The 16,495-nt window shown below is 46.2% G+C and overlaps 1 protein-coding gene across 1 annotated transcript in view; it reads right to left on the bottom strand.

Annotated features, from left to right (window-relative positions):
• SNX6 (sorting nexin 6) overlaps nucleotides 1-16,495 on the bottom strand; it is a 470,945-nt gene that overhangs the window by 44,412 nt on the left and 410,038 nt on the right. Inside the window, exon 12 of the mRNA XM_069638456.1 lies at nucleotides 12,803-12,962. Coding sequence (XP_069494557.1) covers nucleotides 12,803-12,962 — 160 coding nt within the window. The remainder of the gene's footprint in view (nucleotides 1-12,802; nucleotides 12,963-16,495) is intronic.

Raw genomic sequence — 16,495 nt, 5'->3', positions numbered from 1 at the left:
ACACTTGGCTAGAAGGAGGTTCGCCTTGATAACTGAGGGGCGTCGGAGAGCCCCGTTCTTTGGGGTGGCTCGGGTTTACCTCGTACGGAGGGCCCACCCCTCTAATGTGCGGTTCCAAGCTGCACTCCAAAGATCGGGGAAAAAAGGGGACGGACCTTTTGGGCAGCGCAGGGGGGCCATTAACCGGAGCCAGGGGCGAGTGTGGCTCTCCCACTAGGGTTCCTGACAGCCCCAATCCCTCTGCTTGTTTGTTAATGGAGCGCGGGGTGCCAGTAACCAAAGTGGCACTTCCCAAGGTCCCCCTTCCAGCGTCTAACTCGGTATGCGGCTGAGTTGACACAGTCGTCTTGTCCAACAGATCACAAGTTCCAGCACCATTAACCGGTTGTGGTATGTCCCTCCCCGTTACAGCTTCTGATCCCGTGTGTATTAAATTTGGACTCTGACTCGCTTGAGCGGTTAAGTGTGAAGCACTATTAGCCGCTTTCTCTAAGGATGCGGTCATCTTAACAGGGAAGTTCAGGGTTGAGGGGAGTATGGCTCTATCTTCAACTATGGCCAAAAGCTCTGCATCTGATACATCTTGGTATCCTTCACCCTCCGTTCGTGTCTTTTTCCCAAAAAACTCTTTCAGCGTTGACATGCAATGAGGGATAAGATGTTTTTTACCCCTTCCCTGTCCTCTTTTATACGGGGGTTTGGCCCTCACCGTTCTACGAGAGGACATCTTTTGTGAGCCTCCCGAAAGTTTCGGCAGGTTGCCCGGAATCTCATTGGCATTTGCTGTTGCCTCGACCACACCGAGTAAGGGTGGGGGGGATGTACTGGGTAGGAATGGATGTTTTTTCGCTGGGCTGGAGCTGGGCTTCGGAATTCCCGACTGAGAGCGGGGAGCAGGGGGTTGGGTACCCCCCTCTTCCAGGGCAGTCCCCACAATCTCCAACCCCCGATGTTCGTCCCTTCCCTCCTCGCCAGCAAGTTCAAACAGCAATTGGGGGGAGGAAGACGGGGCGACTAGTCCCGGAGGTGTTCTTAAATCCTCCACTGCCGCCGCTCCCTCTGTGTTGTGTATCATGATCACTACTGACTCCCCCGGGAGTGAGGGCGGGATTGGGTCTGACCGGGATATTTTCCTGCCGCCCTTGTGCGTTGCTTGCTCCGTGAGGGAGTCCAAAAAGCAGGACGGAGACTGGCTCCCCCCCCCTCCACGTTCCGTATAGGGGTCGTGGGCTGCTCGGACGTGGCCTCTTGTGCTTCCTCCCCAAACAATGGGAACAGCTCCGGGTTTGACGGGCTTCCCCTCCCTGTTTCTGGACCTTGGGCCTCCGTATTGGGTAGAGGGGAGGGGAGTGTGTAGGTAGACGCGGGGCTCGTCGTTATTAAGATGGTTTCTTGAGGGATAGTTTGATCGTGTTCTGTAGTCGGCACTATCAGAGATGGTGTGCCCTCCAAGCCCAAGGATTCAATCGGGGGAAACATGAAGTCACTTACTTCGTTAAGCTCCGCTGGGCGATTTGTATTTGCCTGAATCATTTTGCTCGCGTGTTTAATGCGGGAAATCCGTTGAAGCCTCTGAGTAGCCAACTGCTCCACGCTTTCCGGCGAGGTTACATGGTCCTTGTTATGGGACGGCGGCTGGCGAGGTTTGCCGTTTCTTAGCAAGCGCTTGTCCAGGTCTTCCAAGCCAAGTTTCCGCTTTACGGAATCGTCCAGGGCCGCCATCCGCTGGGCCTGAGGAGCAGTGGCTCTTTATGAAAGAAGTCTCAGAGTTGGATCAGCACGCGATCACGCGGGCCCGCGGACTGCTGACTGCCCTTGTCAGTCCCTTCGCGGTCCGCTTCACGGAGGACTGAGGGTATGTAGAATGGAGGGCTCGGGACACGCCTCTGAGCACACGCCTCCACTGATGAAGCTGGAAAAAATACTCTAACTCCAGCACAGCGTGCTGGTACTGCTGACTGCCCTTGTCAGTCCCTTGATTTTTTTACCTGGAGAGAGTGTGACCCTTTTTGCCACTCATGTGTTTTGAAATGTGTTTTACTCTTGTGCTTTCTTTGGTTATGGAGTTTTAGACAACTCCATAGGCATCCTCTTTTCATTTGTGTCACACAGCACCCTCAGTGCAGTGGCACAAGGAAACCTTTTCAGGTCTCCCAAGGTTTAAATACCTTCTCTGGGATAAACTACTGTGTCCCAGAGTAAGTAAAGTGAAATTGACTTTTAGTCTTTTTAAATTCCTAGACCCAGCACACCTTATCTTACAATAAAGTGGTTTTACAACGAACTACCATGATTTTTTTTACCGCGAATACCGGTAGCGTTTAAATCGCAGGAGCCATGTTTTTCAAGATGGCGTCTGAGCCCCCTCTGTAAAAAAAAGGTCCCATCTTTTTTCGGTGTTTCTTTGTGGAAAGGTCCTTCTAGAGTTTTGCTCTGTGCACCAAACCATGTTTGGTTCCTTTGTTCATTCGCCTTTGGCGGGCTTCAGGAGTGAAGACCACCTCTGATGCCCGAGTGTATGGGGTGGGCAGGAAGTGAGGGAGGTGCCCGAAACTCCCTGTGCTTAGTCTCATAGGAGACCCAAATGCACTCTGTGGTGATTGGCTGGCTGACTGTCCGGCAAGGACAGCCATCCTGCTGGGTGAGTGACAGCTAGGCTGGAATGAATGGGAGAGAACTAAATAAAAGTTGAGTCTCTTGGCTTGGAAGGCAGAGTCGACCACTGGAACGAAAGAACCGAAGACTAGCTTGAAGAGGACAGCTGCTGCAACTCCTGGACCGTTGGTTTGCCAGGTGAAGCCCTGCTGCAGGTCCAAATTGCTAAGTTCATCTTGACAGAGAAGCCCTGCAAGGACGACTTCTCCCTTTGAGTTGGTGGGACCAATCAACTCGACACTAAACTACCTGGATACCATTCTAGGAGCTGGTTGTATTTTGCTCAGAGTGCTGCAGGAAACCGAATAACCAGGTAGAGGGACACCAGCTTGTGTGCTTGACTACAGCTACTGAAATTGAAGATTTGCCAGTTGCCAGCTTTTTGACCAGTCCCAGTGCAGGAGTCCCCCGATGTCCTCCCTCTTGTCCCCACGACTGAGGCCCAGGAACAGCGAGATCTGCAGGAACTGCCAGGAACAGAGGTCACCAGCTGCATCTTTTTCTTCACTTGTAAAGGTACTGTAAAACCAGACAGAGTACATGCCTCTCGCAGTGAAAGTGCTTGAAACTTTCCCAACTCACAGGCCTAATCAGCTTGTGACCCAACATACGACTCTTCTTGCAACAAACTACTCCTAAGAACTTTTGCAGAGACTTTTCCGTTTATCTACCAGAACTCCTTTATCCTATCATAGACCTTAGCCCATTGATTTTGGCCTAGCCTATTGAATTGAAATGACTCTTCTGGTGAACTCAAAATATCTGCACTGCCTAAGAAATAACTGTATTCCTTATATGTTCCGATAACCCATGTCTTTTTGCTCCTCCTTCAAAGTATTCTGAATGCCTCACAAACTTAGAGTTTACAGTACTGAAGTATATTTGTGTGCGATTATATTGCCTCCTTCTTATGAATGTTTTATAACTGACAGTTAAATTAATAAGTATTTAACACAGAAATCTTGAGTGTAAGAGTTTATTTGAACACCTGTGATTGTAGACCTCTGTGTAACATCATTACAGCTCACATTCCCTCTTGAGATAAGTCTTGCTGCTCAGCTCCGCTACAAAAAACTGTAGTACAGACTTATATCAAAGGTTGGTTTTGCTTACACCTGTAGTCCTAGTTGTGTGTAGTGGTCCCAAAGGGTACCGAATACAAACTGCCTCACACCTGGGGACTCTGAAAACGATGAACCCCGACCCAGAACCTGGTGAGATCCACTAGACTCAACAACATCTGCATTTTGAGCCATCCCATGTCATGCTGCATCCTTGTGGGGCTGCAATACCCCCCCCGCCCAAGACCCTAGGACTTTGAGCCAGTGTGCAGTGCACAGTCCTTCGAATTGGTGCCAACCTGCATGACCTCCAGAGACGTGAATTGAGTCGAAAAGTCCCCTCATAAGAGTGCTGGATCTTGCAAGTGATGAGAATCCAACCAGCGATATTCAGTCTTCTTCTGGCTCCCGAAAGAAAAGAGCCAAATCCACAGAGCCGCATCCAGCCACAAAGAAACTCTTGCCTGGAGCCTTCTCAGTTGATCCCTGCTGCAAAATCCCTTCCTAAGTCTGGTCTTCTGGTTTCATGACAAAGGAATCCATGGACTGTGTTTTTGGCTGCCGATCCTGAAGTCTTCCTGCTGCAACTCTTCTGTGCTGAGGTACTGTGTTGGCTGTGGTATTTACTTACCATAAGCCAGGGTGATTTCTGTAAAGCTTTTGGGGTGTTTTCTGTGATTGTGAGTCTTCTCATCCAGTTCACCCAGGCCCACTGCTGCAATACTCCTAGAGTGTCTTCTAAGTCCCTGGACCCCAACTAATTCTAAAGTGTACTAAGTTTTTGAACAGTCTTCCACAGGAACTCTGACTTTCTGCAACCTGAACCCCATCTCATCCTGCCTACAGCTGGCACCTAGACCACTAGTGTCCCTCTTCTGCATCTGAAAGAACTCATGCAATAGAATAGGGAAGGACTAGATAAGAAAAGGATTCTGACTCGAAAAATATAACATGTTTTTAAAGTGTACTTACTTGTGAACTCAGCAGTTCCAAAAGTTCTATCTTAACTTGAATGTGTGTTGTGCCATTCTGAAAAGTATAAGTAAGGTTATTTTACTCACAGGTAAATTGGTTGTGCCTCTTTCCCAAAAGTAAGGCTGTTGGCTTCACTTAGCTATTTCTTTCAAAATATTAGTGTGTAAGTTCAGCAACAGGGTCTTGCTTCCCCTGACCTGCTGTATAGCTTGCCTAAACTAAGTCTGCCTTGGATTTTACCTACCTAGAATAACATTGAGTGTAATTCTTAAAGTATAACATTGGGTTTGGCTTTCCGTGGTCTGTTTTATACAGATGCTAAAACAGTTTTAGGTTTATACCCACCTTTAGATTGCTGTTAGCTCCTTTAAAAAGTATATGGGTTTACTTAACTTGGGCCAAGAGTTCTTGCTTACCATAGTCTGTGTTCCACTGCTCGGAAAAGCAACTGTAATAGTGTATTACATCCTTAGATTCTACCCGTCTAGAATAGTTGTGCCATTCTTTAAAAGTGTCCTCTAGGTGTAGCTGACCTTTGTCTGCCTAAATTATTTTAGAAAGTTATTGCTTACCTTAGTCTGTGTTCCACTTATCTGAAAAGCAACTGTAATTGTATATGACACCAAAAGGTTTTACTCCCCTAGTACAACAGTTATCATGAATGTGGTTGTAGGTTTCTACTGTTCCTTGAATGAGTGTCCCGCAATTCAGAAAAGTATACTTGCAGGTTGGTTTACTACGTGATTTCTTAACTGAGGGTCACTGCACAACTGCTAGGGTCTACTACCCTTGTATTACTGAAACTAATTGGGAAGTAACTTACGGTTTTAATCCCCATGAATAGGTGCGTCCTATACTAAATGTCTTGTGACAAGGTCTGACTTCCCTAGAAATACGGTAAGGATTCTGAACAAGGTTTACTTTGGTCTGTGTACCTTCAAGCATTGTGTTGTGTTTTTGTAATGTGTTTATGATTCTATGACTAAGTACTTAACCCAAGACTTAACTTGGCCTACTTGTATTTATAATAAACCTTTATTTTTTTTTAATAATATTTCTAGTTGTCAGTTTTTTGTTGCACCCTTAGTATACTACAAGTTCTTTGTACTTTCGTACAGCCCTCTCTCCCTCCTAAGATAAGCCTGGCTGCTCCATCTACATTACCACATACTCAGGTGGTACAGCCTCATACTAGGAGTGGAGTCTTGTACTGTTTCAGTTGAATGATTTTGCTAAACCCTTAGTTGGACTTCAGAAAAACTATCCTAACAGTCTATAGCGATTTCCAGTGACAAGAGCCTGATGCAACCCTTCCTTCCAATCGAACTGGAGGTCCTCAATGCGAAGAGGCTGGTGGAATCCGCTAGTCTCAAGAAGACCTGCATTTTGAGCCATCCTACGACTTGCTGCGACCTCGCTGGCCTGCAAACCGCCAATACCCTGGGATCTTGAGCGCAAGTGTGGTGCATGGTCTCCTGAAGTCTGAATCCAGCTGAAACTTTGGTGGACTCCTGCTGGACCGCCAGAGACATGATTCGAATCCCTAAGTCCCCTCACCAGAGTGCAGGACCGAAAGAGTGACAAGAATCTGACCAGCGATATTAGTTCTTCATCCGTCTGCTGTAAAAAAGGCACCAAATCCACAGAGCCACAAGAAAGCGAGACGAGTCCTTTGCCGGAAGACTCCTCCGCCGACTGCTGCTGCAAGTTCCCCATCCAGCGTCCAGTTCTTTTGTTTACAGACCGACAAACCAGGGGCCGGGTCCTGTGCTGCTGTATCCTGAAGGCATCCACTCCGAAGCTCTTTTCTCCTAAGGTACTGTGTGGGCTTGGGTAATACTTACCTTAAGTCTGATGTGCATCCTGTGAGGCAGAGTGTGTGATTCGTGTGGTTGGGAGTTTGCCCATTTCACTTGGCCAGGCCTAATGCTGGAACGCAACTAGGGAGCCTTATGTAAAGTTGTGAAGTCCCCGAACACTAACTCTGAAAGTGAATACTTATCTGTTTAAGAAGATCTCCTATGGAACTTTGACTTTCCTGCAACTTAACCCTATCTCAACCTGCCTACAGCTGGCACCTAGACCACTAGGGTCCCTCTTCTGCCTTAGAGTGAACTCATGCAATAGACTTGGGAAGCACTGGATAAGAAAAGGATTCTGCCGTGAAAGTAGAACAAGTTTAAAGGTACTTACTTGCTAAAGAGCGTCGTGTGATAACTACCTCTGTAATAGAAGTTAGTGTCCTTGGGTTTATGCTTGCCTTCGAGTTGCTTTGTGCCCTCTAAAAGGTATCGTTGGGAAGGAAGCAGGGTCCTCCTGAACCCCCTAGCACTTTAGAGTTAGGAAAGACCTCTTGGTGCTAAAATGGACTAGGGGGGAGGAGGGGCACTGGAAAGGCTCTCTCATGCAAACACACACAGACAGAAGCAAACACTGAAGAAGGTAGTTCTCCTTTAAATATAAGGTGCAATTAACTATTAGCTGGATAGATTTGTAATATCAGATCCTAGGCATCGTAAAATCTTACGATATAGAGGATTCAAGCTCCTTCCCAGAAGGAATGCGGCCTTTGGAATCTTAAAGTGACCACAGGCGTTTAAGTGTGCAGTGTTCGTCACCATGGCCAGCTGTTAGGGGGAATTTTCATTTCTGTGCTAAATTCCCCTCTACCTTAGAGACACCCAGCTCTTCTGCTGGACTTTAGGACTTTTTGATTTCTATCCTGGAGTGAGTGAGTGAGACCTTTTTCTCACTCCCTCATGTATTTTATATCTGATTTGAACTCTCGTTTCTTTTGGTTTTGGAGTCCGACACACTCCATAGGCATCAGCCTTTTATATTGTGACACAGCACCCTCAGTGCAGTGTCACAGAGAAGTTGTTTGGAGTTCTCTTAAGGTTTAAATACCTTCTCTTGGATAAACTACTGTTTCCAAGAGTTGTAAAGGGAAATTGACTTTACTTACCTTTTTCTCTGTGTAGACCCAGCACACAACATCTTATGTGGAAGTACTGGGGGGGTTACTTAGTATCCCCTTTGTCTACTTTCTCATGTAAACTTTTTATGTTACCCTCACTACAATTAATGGCTGGTGGCAGTGTTTTAATTTTCTTACCATTGTGCGTTTTTACCGCAGGCTGAATCCTCAGCTGCGGTATTGCACCCATTGGTGCCCACTGTCAAAATGGCCCTGGTTGTCTTTTTTCGCCATTTCTTGCTTACAATTTCTTTCTTGGGTTTTACTCTGCTTGACAAACCAGGTTTGGTCCCTTTGTTAGTTTTGTCTTTGGCGGGATTCACTGGTGAAGCCCACCTCTGGCTCGAGTGTGTCTGGCAGGGCAGGAAGCGAGGAAGGTTCCCGAAACTCCCTAGGAATGCACCCATAGGTGATTGGCTGGCTGTCTTTGGAGGGCATCCACCCTGCTGTGTGAGTGACAGCTAGGCTGCGAATGAATGGGAGAAACCTGCATAAAATACGAGGTCTCTTGGAGAAAAGGCAGAGTCAACCACTGGACGAAAGAACTGAAGAAGAAACTGGAAGAGCTTGCTGCACCCTCCTGGACCGTTGGTTTATCAGGTGAAGCCCTGCTGCAGCGCTGAAGTTCCAATTTTCGTATCGACTAGAGAAGCCCGCAACAGACGACTTCTTCCCTTGGGTTGGTGGGAACTGACCCCAAGACGAACTCAACTGGAACCCCTCTCCCTGCTGGCTGTACCTCTTTGCTGCTGCTGGTACCGAGTGCCAGGGGACAGGACCAGAAACAAGTGCATTGTCTTTAAGCCAGACCCGAGCTCAAGGAAGATCCAGAGGACCCACACAAAGCAGGGTGACCCATGCCTCAGCCACCTCAACAGAGTGCTGGCCCCCAGAAGCAAGGGGGGCCCACAAGGTGTCCAAGAACCGCAGCGGTGCTACCACGGTGGTGCTATTTGCCAGAACCGGAAACCACAAAGTGCTGCTGATCTGATGTAAGCCCATTGCTGCCGCTGACCTTCAAACCGCAGTGCAGGAGTCCCCAGACGTCCTCCCTCTTGTCCCCACGACTGAGGCTTAGGAACACAGGATCTGCAGGACTGCATCAGGAACAGAAGCCAGCTGGACCCTTTTCTTCAGACCTAAGGTACTGTCTAAGTAGAGGTACTTACCTCTTGTTTGTAGCTTGCTTGCTCTCACTGGAGACTTGCATTAGCTGTCCTTTGCAGAGTTGCTTGCATCTTTTCTTTTCACAAGCCCCCCATCTTGTGGCCCAACAGTGATTCTTTTCAACAAACTCTCTACATAACATTGTGCAAGACTTTGTGCCATCTACAAGAAGTGCCTCGGCTCCCCTAGACTTTGTTCAATTGACATTGGCTGTCCTGGCTCCCTGCAGACTCTTCTGACCCTTTGACTTTGTGTTTATCTCATACATAAATTACTTGTATTGCTGGGAAAGGGTTAAGCTATACTTTATTGGGGGATTGTAAAGTACTTACCTGTTCAGAGAGCTTATTAACCGGTGTTTCCTCCCCTTACCTTTCCCTTTTTCCACAACCTTGGTATTGCTTAAGTGTCCAAGTGATATATCAATGTCCACAGTGTCCTAGCTATTCAAGTCACCTCAGGGTGCAGGAAGTGTATGTGACATCCCAAAAGGGCTTTCGACCTGGTGGACCAACCCATTCTGTCCACCAGGTTGAGTGAAATTGCTAACTTTTCACCCCAAGCCATCCAATGGATCTCTTCTTTTCTTAGTGGTAGGCAGGTTAGGGTGGCTAGTGACTCGGCAGAGGCAAACCCAGTCCCTTTATTATTTGGGGGTACCTCAAGGAGCCTGCATATCCCCTGTTTTTATATTTGTATAATTCTGTTTTTCTTTATGTTAGAGGAGGAAGGGATTGTTTTTGCCAATTACGCCGACGACACGCAATGTGTTAACCCAATTTCAAGAGTACATTCGATGATTAATTATTCAAATTTATTTGAAGATCCAAAAAATTGATGGTGGCCAATGGTTTCACACTAACAGTGCCAAAACGGAACTCTTGCTCGTTGGCTCTGAGACTAAATTGGAGAAGCTGGGTCCCATGTATATGAATTTCTGTATAGATAAATGTGCCATTGAGGTAATAAGCAAGGTTAAGATGCTAGGCATTACATTAGACAAGAACCTCAATATGAAGGCTCAAGTTAGTAGTTTGGTCTCTTCGTCCTCATACTTGATTAAGTTGGTACTCCATCTTCGGCCCTCAATTTCCGAGAAAAACACAGACCCTGGCAAGAGCCATTATTTGCTCCAAACTGGATTACCGTGGTAGCCATTTGATAGTTGTTACCACTACAGATTTCCATCGCCTTCAGGTGGTGCAGAATGGGGCAGTTAGGGTCATCAAAGGACTTCATCGCAGAAACCATGTGTCAGAGGCGAGCAGGAGCTTGCATTGGCCCCCGGTACAGGCAAGGGTCCGCTCAGACACCTGCTTATCACACAAATGCATGAGTGGTCACAGGCCATCTTATCTAACAGATGACATTGTGAAGAAACCCAGCACTCGTCTTCTTAGATCAGACAATACAAATCTGCTGAAAACACTGTGCTACAAGACCAAAAAAAACAAACACGTAATGGAGCTTTCACAATAGAGGCCCCCCCTTGCATGGAATGCCTTAACTCCCACTCTGAGAAACATTGTCTCGACACTGGAATTCAAGAAGAAACTAAAGACCTTTCTTTTTTCCTAATACTGTTATCGGTTGGCCTCGACACCCTCAATCTGCTGAGTAATTATGTTTGTGTCATGTTTTTATGTTTTATGTCTGCGCCCTTAAGCCCTCGAGTACCGGGATGCGCATTATAAAGTCGATAAATTAATAAAATTGAAGGAGTGTATTGTACAAGTGTATTTTATTGTTGCATATAGCCCTTTCTAAAGAAGGCTTATTTTAAAACTGACCGTTAAATTAATAAATAATTATTTTAATAAGAAACCTTGAGCAGAAGTGTTATTTGGATACATGTCACTGTGAATCTCTATGTCACACCTCTACAGCTCACGTTGACCCCACTTCAGAAAGCCTGGCTGCTCAGTCACTCTACCAACTTGTGTAGTACAGGCCTATACTAAAGGTTGGGTTACCTATTGCCAAGAAGACAAGGCTGTTGTAGTCTCCCGCAGGGTTACTACATACAAACTTGCCTAACACCAGCCCACTGACTAGCCAGCTGTCTACTGTCCGTCAAGGGTCCATGTAGGCTAAAAATAGGAATTACATGTTCTGTGCGACACAATGCAGAATGGGTCAAATTATAAGAGTAAAGTGTGGAGGATGAATGAAAAATTGAGAAAATTATTGGAAAATGTTTGTATACATAAAAATGTTTTGTTTTTCCTTGGGCAAGGCCTCAAGGTTTGTAAAAGTCTGCAGAGCTGAATGTTTTTTTGAATAAGCTAGCAAAATGTAGAACAGCAAGCTCTGACAAAATCGCTGACAACGAAGAAAGAAGGTTCTGGAGCAACCCTATTCTGGAAAAAAGATGGATGGGACTCAAGTCATGTTCCAGATCCAGTGACGCCACTACCGCAAGCCAAGCCTATATAAACCCCTGCCTGACACTACTTTGGCAGGAAGAGGGACAGGAGAAGACCGTTCAGGCAGCAGAGTCCTTTGCTACCACCTCATTTTGTAAGATTCTTTTTTTTAATTATTTTCTTTTAAACTGTTCAACAATACTTTATTGTTTTTCATATAAACATTAATAGCAAAAGTAGCAATGCTTCACAATCAGCAGAAAAAGTGAAATTTACAAAAGGACTAGAGCATCATAGATAATACAGCTCAAACAAGGAATCAACCTTAGTGAAGCATAACCACACAAGACAGGACAAACAAACAAAACCTTTTTTCCATCTACCCATCAATCATATAGAGCCATAAAGGGACCCCAAAGATTCAAATAGTCTTCATCCTTATCATTTTGTAAGATTAAACTTGTTATCTTTACAAGATCGCTCTATTTGCCTTATTTCCATAGAAGGGTGTATTTATTCTGGTTTGAGCGTAATTAGGGACACTCTTCCAGTAGATAATTTGCTTCACTAACTTTGATGGTGTTTCCTCCCTTCTAAAAAGTAATAAGTGTTGCTACTGTTTTATGATTTCTTGACTGAATGAAAAAGCAGACCAATAGGGTTTTTACCTAGCTTGAATAACATTGTGTTCTTCTTATAGTGTAATTGGGTTTTGCTTCTCCTGATCTGCTTTATACAGACCTAAAACAGTCTTGAAGTTGTCTTATGAGTTGCCTGTAGCCCCTCTTGGAAGTATATAGGCCTTACTCACTTTGAATAGCTGCTGCTCTTCTAAACTTGTAACCCTGGGTTGTGCTTCCCTGAGCTGCTTTGGTGCTATTCTAAAATAGTTATCGAGTCTTCATACGTATAATTGAGTAGCTTAAGGCCCCTCCAGAAAGTACTAGCTCTGAACAGTTCTGAAAAGCAATGTGGCCAGGAGTATACTTTTAACAGGGTTGGTTTATTATGTGATTTCATAACTGATTGTCACTGCATGATTGACGGGAGACAACTAACCTTGAAATCCCATCCCCATCCCTCCTAAAATGAGCCTGGCTGCTCGGTCTATGCTACCAAATGTTCTGAAGTGACAGAGCCTTATACTATGAGTGGAGCTTATCTACTGCCTCAGATGTATGGTTTTATTAAGCCCTTAGTTGGAATTCAGATCAGAAAAACCGTCCTAACAAAAGGGTTTTAGGAACATCCAAAGTGAGTTACAGAGAGGTCCTGGATGAGGGCTGGCTGGGAAAGCAGTTGGTGAAAGGTGAAGAGGAATCTGAGAAATGACTGGGACTCACTGTGAGCACGGTTTAGGACTTTCATCTCGACACGCAGTTATCTTCTCAACTTTCTAATTTCGAACTAACAGCTCATGATTTCCATACTTTAGACATATGTGCCACGGACTGCGCACTTTAAGGTCATAGTTTTGGCAACCTTATTGAAACGCAGGTTAAGGGAATAGGAACTTGTGTGGCACGTTGGGCACAGCTGCCTGCACCTGATATTTCAGACTGTTATAAGGCAGTAGTGGTGCCACTTCTCTCTGAACACACCTTGCTTTGCAGATTCAGAGATCTTCTCAAATTTCTGGCAGCAGAGCTGCTGAGTGGTTTCAGCTTGAAGAACATCTTTGTTCTTGGATCGTGCCTTGTCCAAAGCTTTGTTGGCGTTTTCATAATCCACCAGAGACCTGCATCTGCGGTACAGAAGATCCTATAAAGAGAGCAGAGCACTGTAAGAAAGGGAGCGTTCCACCTGAAGCACACTTGCTACAGCCTAAATACTGCCCTGGCCCAGAACATAACACATGCACTAGGAATAGCATCAGAATAAAATGACAACCTATTCCACCAGGAATTAGAGACCGTGTGCGAGGTAAGAGGGTTGAGGAGGTGAGAGCAACCATCCTAAGTTTCCTGCGCACGCAGCGTTGCTTACGCTCACACGGTGTGTTCAGGGGGTGAGTAAGCAATCCACAGTCAATCAAAAGGATGTGTGGTAAGCTTTCTCTGCCGTACTTGGAGGTACGGATGGCTGAGCAGTCAAAGGCAACTCTTGGGAGGGTGCAATGTGATTTAAAACACAGTATAACAAACAGGGAGAGTCCACCAAAGTAGTTATGGAAATAGCCCTTATCTTCTGCAACGTGTGTAAAAAAAAAAAAAGAAAAAAGTGTGTGCAGGTTTACAGGTAAGTTCTTCAGGAAGAGTCAGTGGTAAAAACTTGATCCCACCAGTTCGGATAACTTGCAATGCCCAATGTCAAATCAGAGATCTGCCAGTGCGTAAGGGTACTTGGGTATGGGATTTATACCATGCAAGCCTAGCTGGGGAGCTACAGAGTGCTGTACAATGGGGCGGCATCCATGGGTTACAAGTAGGGGCTAGGTGAAGCAGAGGAGCTGGGAGGGTGGGCAGGGGACCATAGAACCTGCATTAACCCGCTGGTTATCTCATACGAATGAATGCAAGTAGCAGACTGGCATTTTATTGTAGATTTATGATGATTATCTGTATAATGTTCACAAAACTGCCAAACCGGTAGATCTGCAGTTAGACAAGTGCTGTTGGTGCTTACCTTGACGGTGAAAAGCGTGCAATGTCAAGTCGAAGATACCAAAGTGATGGCTCAGTTCTCCGCGGTCAGTGACTGCTTCTGTGGACACAAGGTTGTCCAGGTGAAGACAACTGAAGCCCAACTGGAGAAGCTGCTCCAGGAGCTGGGTGCGGTGCAGCTGTGCTGCTTGCCACTGGTACAGTTCCTTTTATGGTGCAGTGTACCTGGTGCCCACTAGTTGCAGTTTACGTATGGCCGACTCCTAGGTGTCCTCAAAGTTATTGGTTGTTGCTTGGTGTTAGTAAACACTGGCCTCCTGCACAATCCCTTATCAGTGCTCTTGGTCCTGATGCTCCTGCATCTGGGTTATATAGAATGAGGGATAAGCATCAAAGATTTCTTTGGAAGTTTCAAGGATCCCCAGTCTCAAAACCATGTTCGGTAGGGAAGTACAGTATCCTACATTCTACCTGGCGCCTCAGAGGTCTGGTATACACTGAGATCAACAGAACTTTACCATGAAAAGGGTGTGGGCAAGAAGCAGCACAAGAGTTTTCTCGCAGCCCATTTACGTTTAATTTCAGTTCCTATTCTTTCTGGCACAGTGGCTGTTCACACTTTCATGGTACAACTTATTAGGACTGAATTTCTATACTCTGGCCTGGTGGACATATATGTGTAGGAGGCCAACCTAGTTTAGTGACGGGGACAACTCTAGGAGCTGTAGCCAAACCAGTTCATGGTAGCAAGGCAATTGGTCAAGGCCAAGTCTCAGGAAGGGTGAGCCCGGTAAGGTGTCCTCAATGAGCACACGCAGTGAAAAGTCAAGGGACACACTTCGACACACAGTAATACAAATACTTATTTACGGCCATATAACATTATGAAAAATGACTAGTAGCATGTAATGTTATCACACAAACTAAATAAATGATACATATATGCAATCACTTGAGTAGGGCAAAATATGTAACAAACCCCTGCAAACGAAGGTGGGTATCAGTATGCAGCACTACAGGTCCACAGAGATACAAGGCCTTTTGCCCAAAGGTTAACCAAAGCTCCGCACAGTTTTGTGAGACGGAAAAATGTTAGTAGAGAGCTTCTGGAGTCCAATGAAGAGTTCCAAGGGGTAGAGGACAAGTAGTTCTAGTGAATAAAAGTGTCCCCCACTTTCGAAATGCTTGCACGAGCAAGCAATGACAAAGCCAAACTGTTATAAAATATTGAATTACCAAACGTTTAAAAAAGGGAGATTTGGGGTACAGGTAAGTACTATTACAACTAACCCCTCCCCCACTACACCGATTCTTCTTAGGACTTGGCAGGTGTTCAGAAGTGGGTCCAAGGTTGCTTTTCCCACCATCGGCTATGGGCCTTGATGCCCAGGGGTTGCAGGTTTGAGCACTTCTCTGGTCGGCGACAAATGTTGGTGCAAGGCCTTCAGGATGGATAATCTAGAAGAAATCGATGCATGGCCCTCACATGACTGGATGCAGGAAAGCTGTTTTGGACAAAGGGCCACAGATACACAGCGACGCAGGGGGATAACTGTTGCGGTCGGACTTTGCCTGCTAGCTCGGGCCCCCTTGATGCTGGAACCATGAAATTTGGCAGAGACGACTCCAGTGGCACAGGCTGTGGATCCCCAACAGTCGACCGCTGCAGCCCGGTAGAAGTTGGCCGCCAGGCCTTCTTCCAACGGGTCCGCTGTCTCCTTACAGGTCTTGCAGCTGATTAGGACACTTGGCTCCTTCAGGTTTCTGCCAGGATCTCTTGAACCGATGCAGAGGTCCTTATCCAAAATATCAGGCCAGAGTCGAAACTACTACTAGCCAATCAATCGAAGATCTGGCCGACACACACACACACACACACACACAACCCAGCAGGGGTCTAATCTGGGCCACTGGTGGCAAAGCTCATGCATACCATTCAGAACCACTGAAACTAGTTTGTGGATTGGGACCAGACAGTTCCAACCCACTTCCTGACAGCAAACACACATGACCCTGCAGTAGCCCGAGAAATGCCTCAGCGTTCCCGGGCACTGGAAGTCCACATAAGGCTTTTCCTGTCTTCACAGGTCAGGAAGAAGGGCTAGTGACAAGATGGCCAAGGGACAAACAAAAAACCTTGTGGCACGGCTATGTTTGTAAACTGCCCACAGTAGGTAGCCCAATAGTTCCATTAGGTAGCCTAAATAGTTCATTGAACTCTATCTCTGCCCACTCAGCCCCCACCAATATGGCGCTCCTCACCATTATCATGTTCCCTTTTTGTATAGTCCCTAATGCTACACCATGCACCAGAGGACATTTCATCAAGGTTGACGAAGGATTAGCTAGACTAGGCTGTTCACGCCACTTCCCCATCCCCTGGCCCACCCCTTTCCTCCCCACACATCCCCCTTTCCCCATACCATTTCCTCAATCCCACATTACACCTACCACCATCAAGAATGTAGCAACCTCAGACATCCCGAGCCTTAGTCCCAACCAGTCTATATACAAACACACCACACCTATTAGCATTGATAGGACCACACCCATCCTGGGTATTGAAAGACTCAACAGACTCATGTCTAGAACTAAAATGTCCCTACGAGCTACCTCACTCGCCACCACACCCAATACACCGACCAAATTAAACACCACGCCCACTAATCTCCAACAAAAAAGCCTCCACAA

This window comes from Ambystoma mexicanum, chromosome 14, assembly GCF_040938575.1.
Source record: "Ambystoma mexicanum isolate Mex_15411 chromosome 14, UKY_AmexF1_1, whole genome shotgun sequence".
NCBI lineage: Eukaryota > Metazoa > Chordata > Amphibia > Caudata > Ambystomatidae > Ambystoma > Ambystoma mexicanum.
This window is presented reverse-complemented; position numbering and strand designations above follow the sequence as displayed.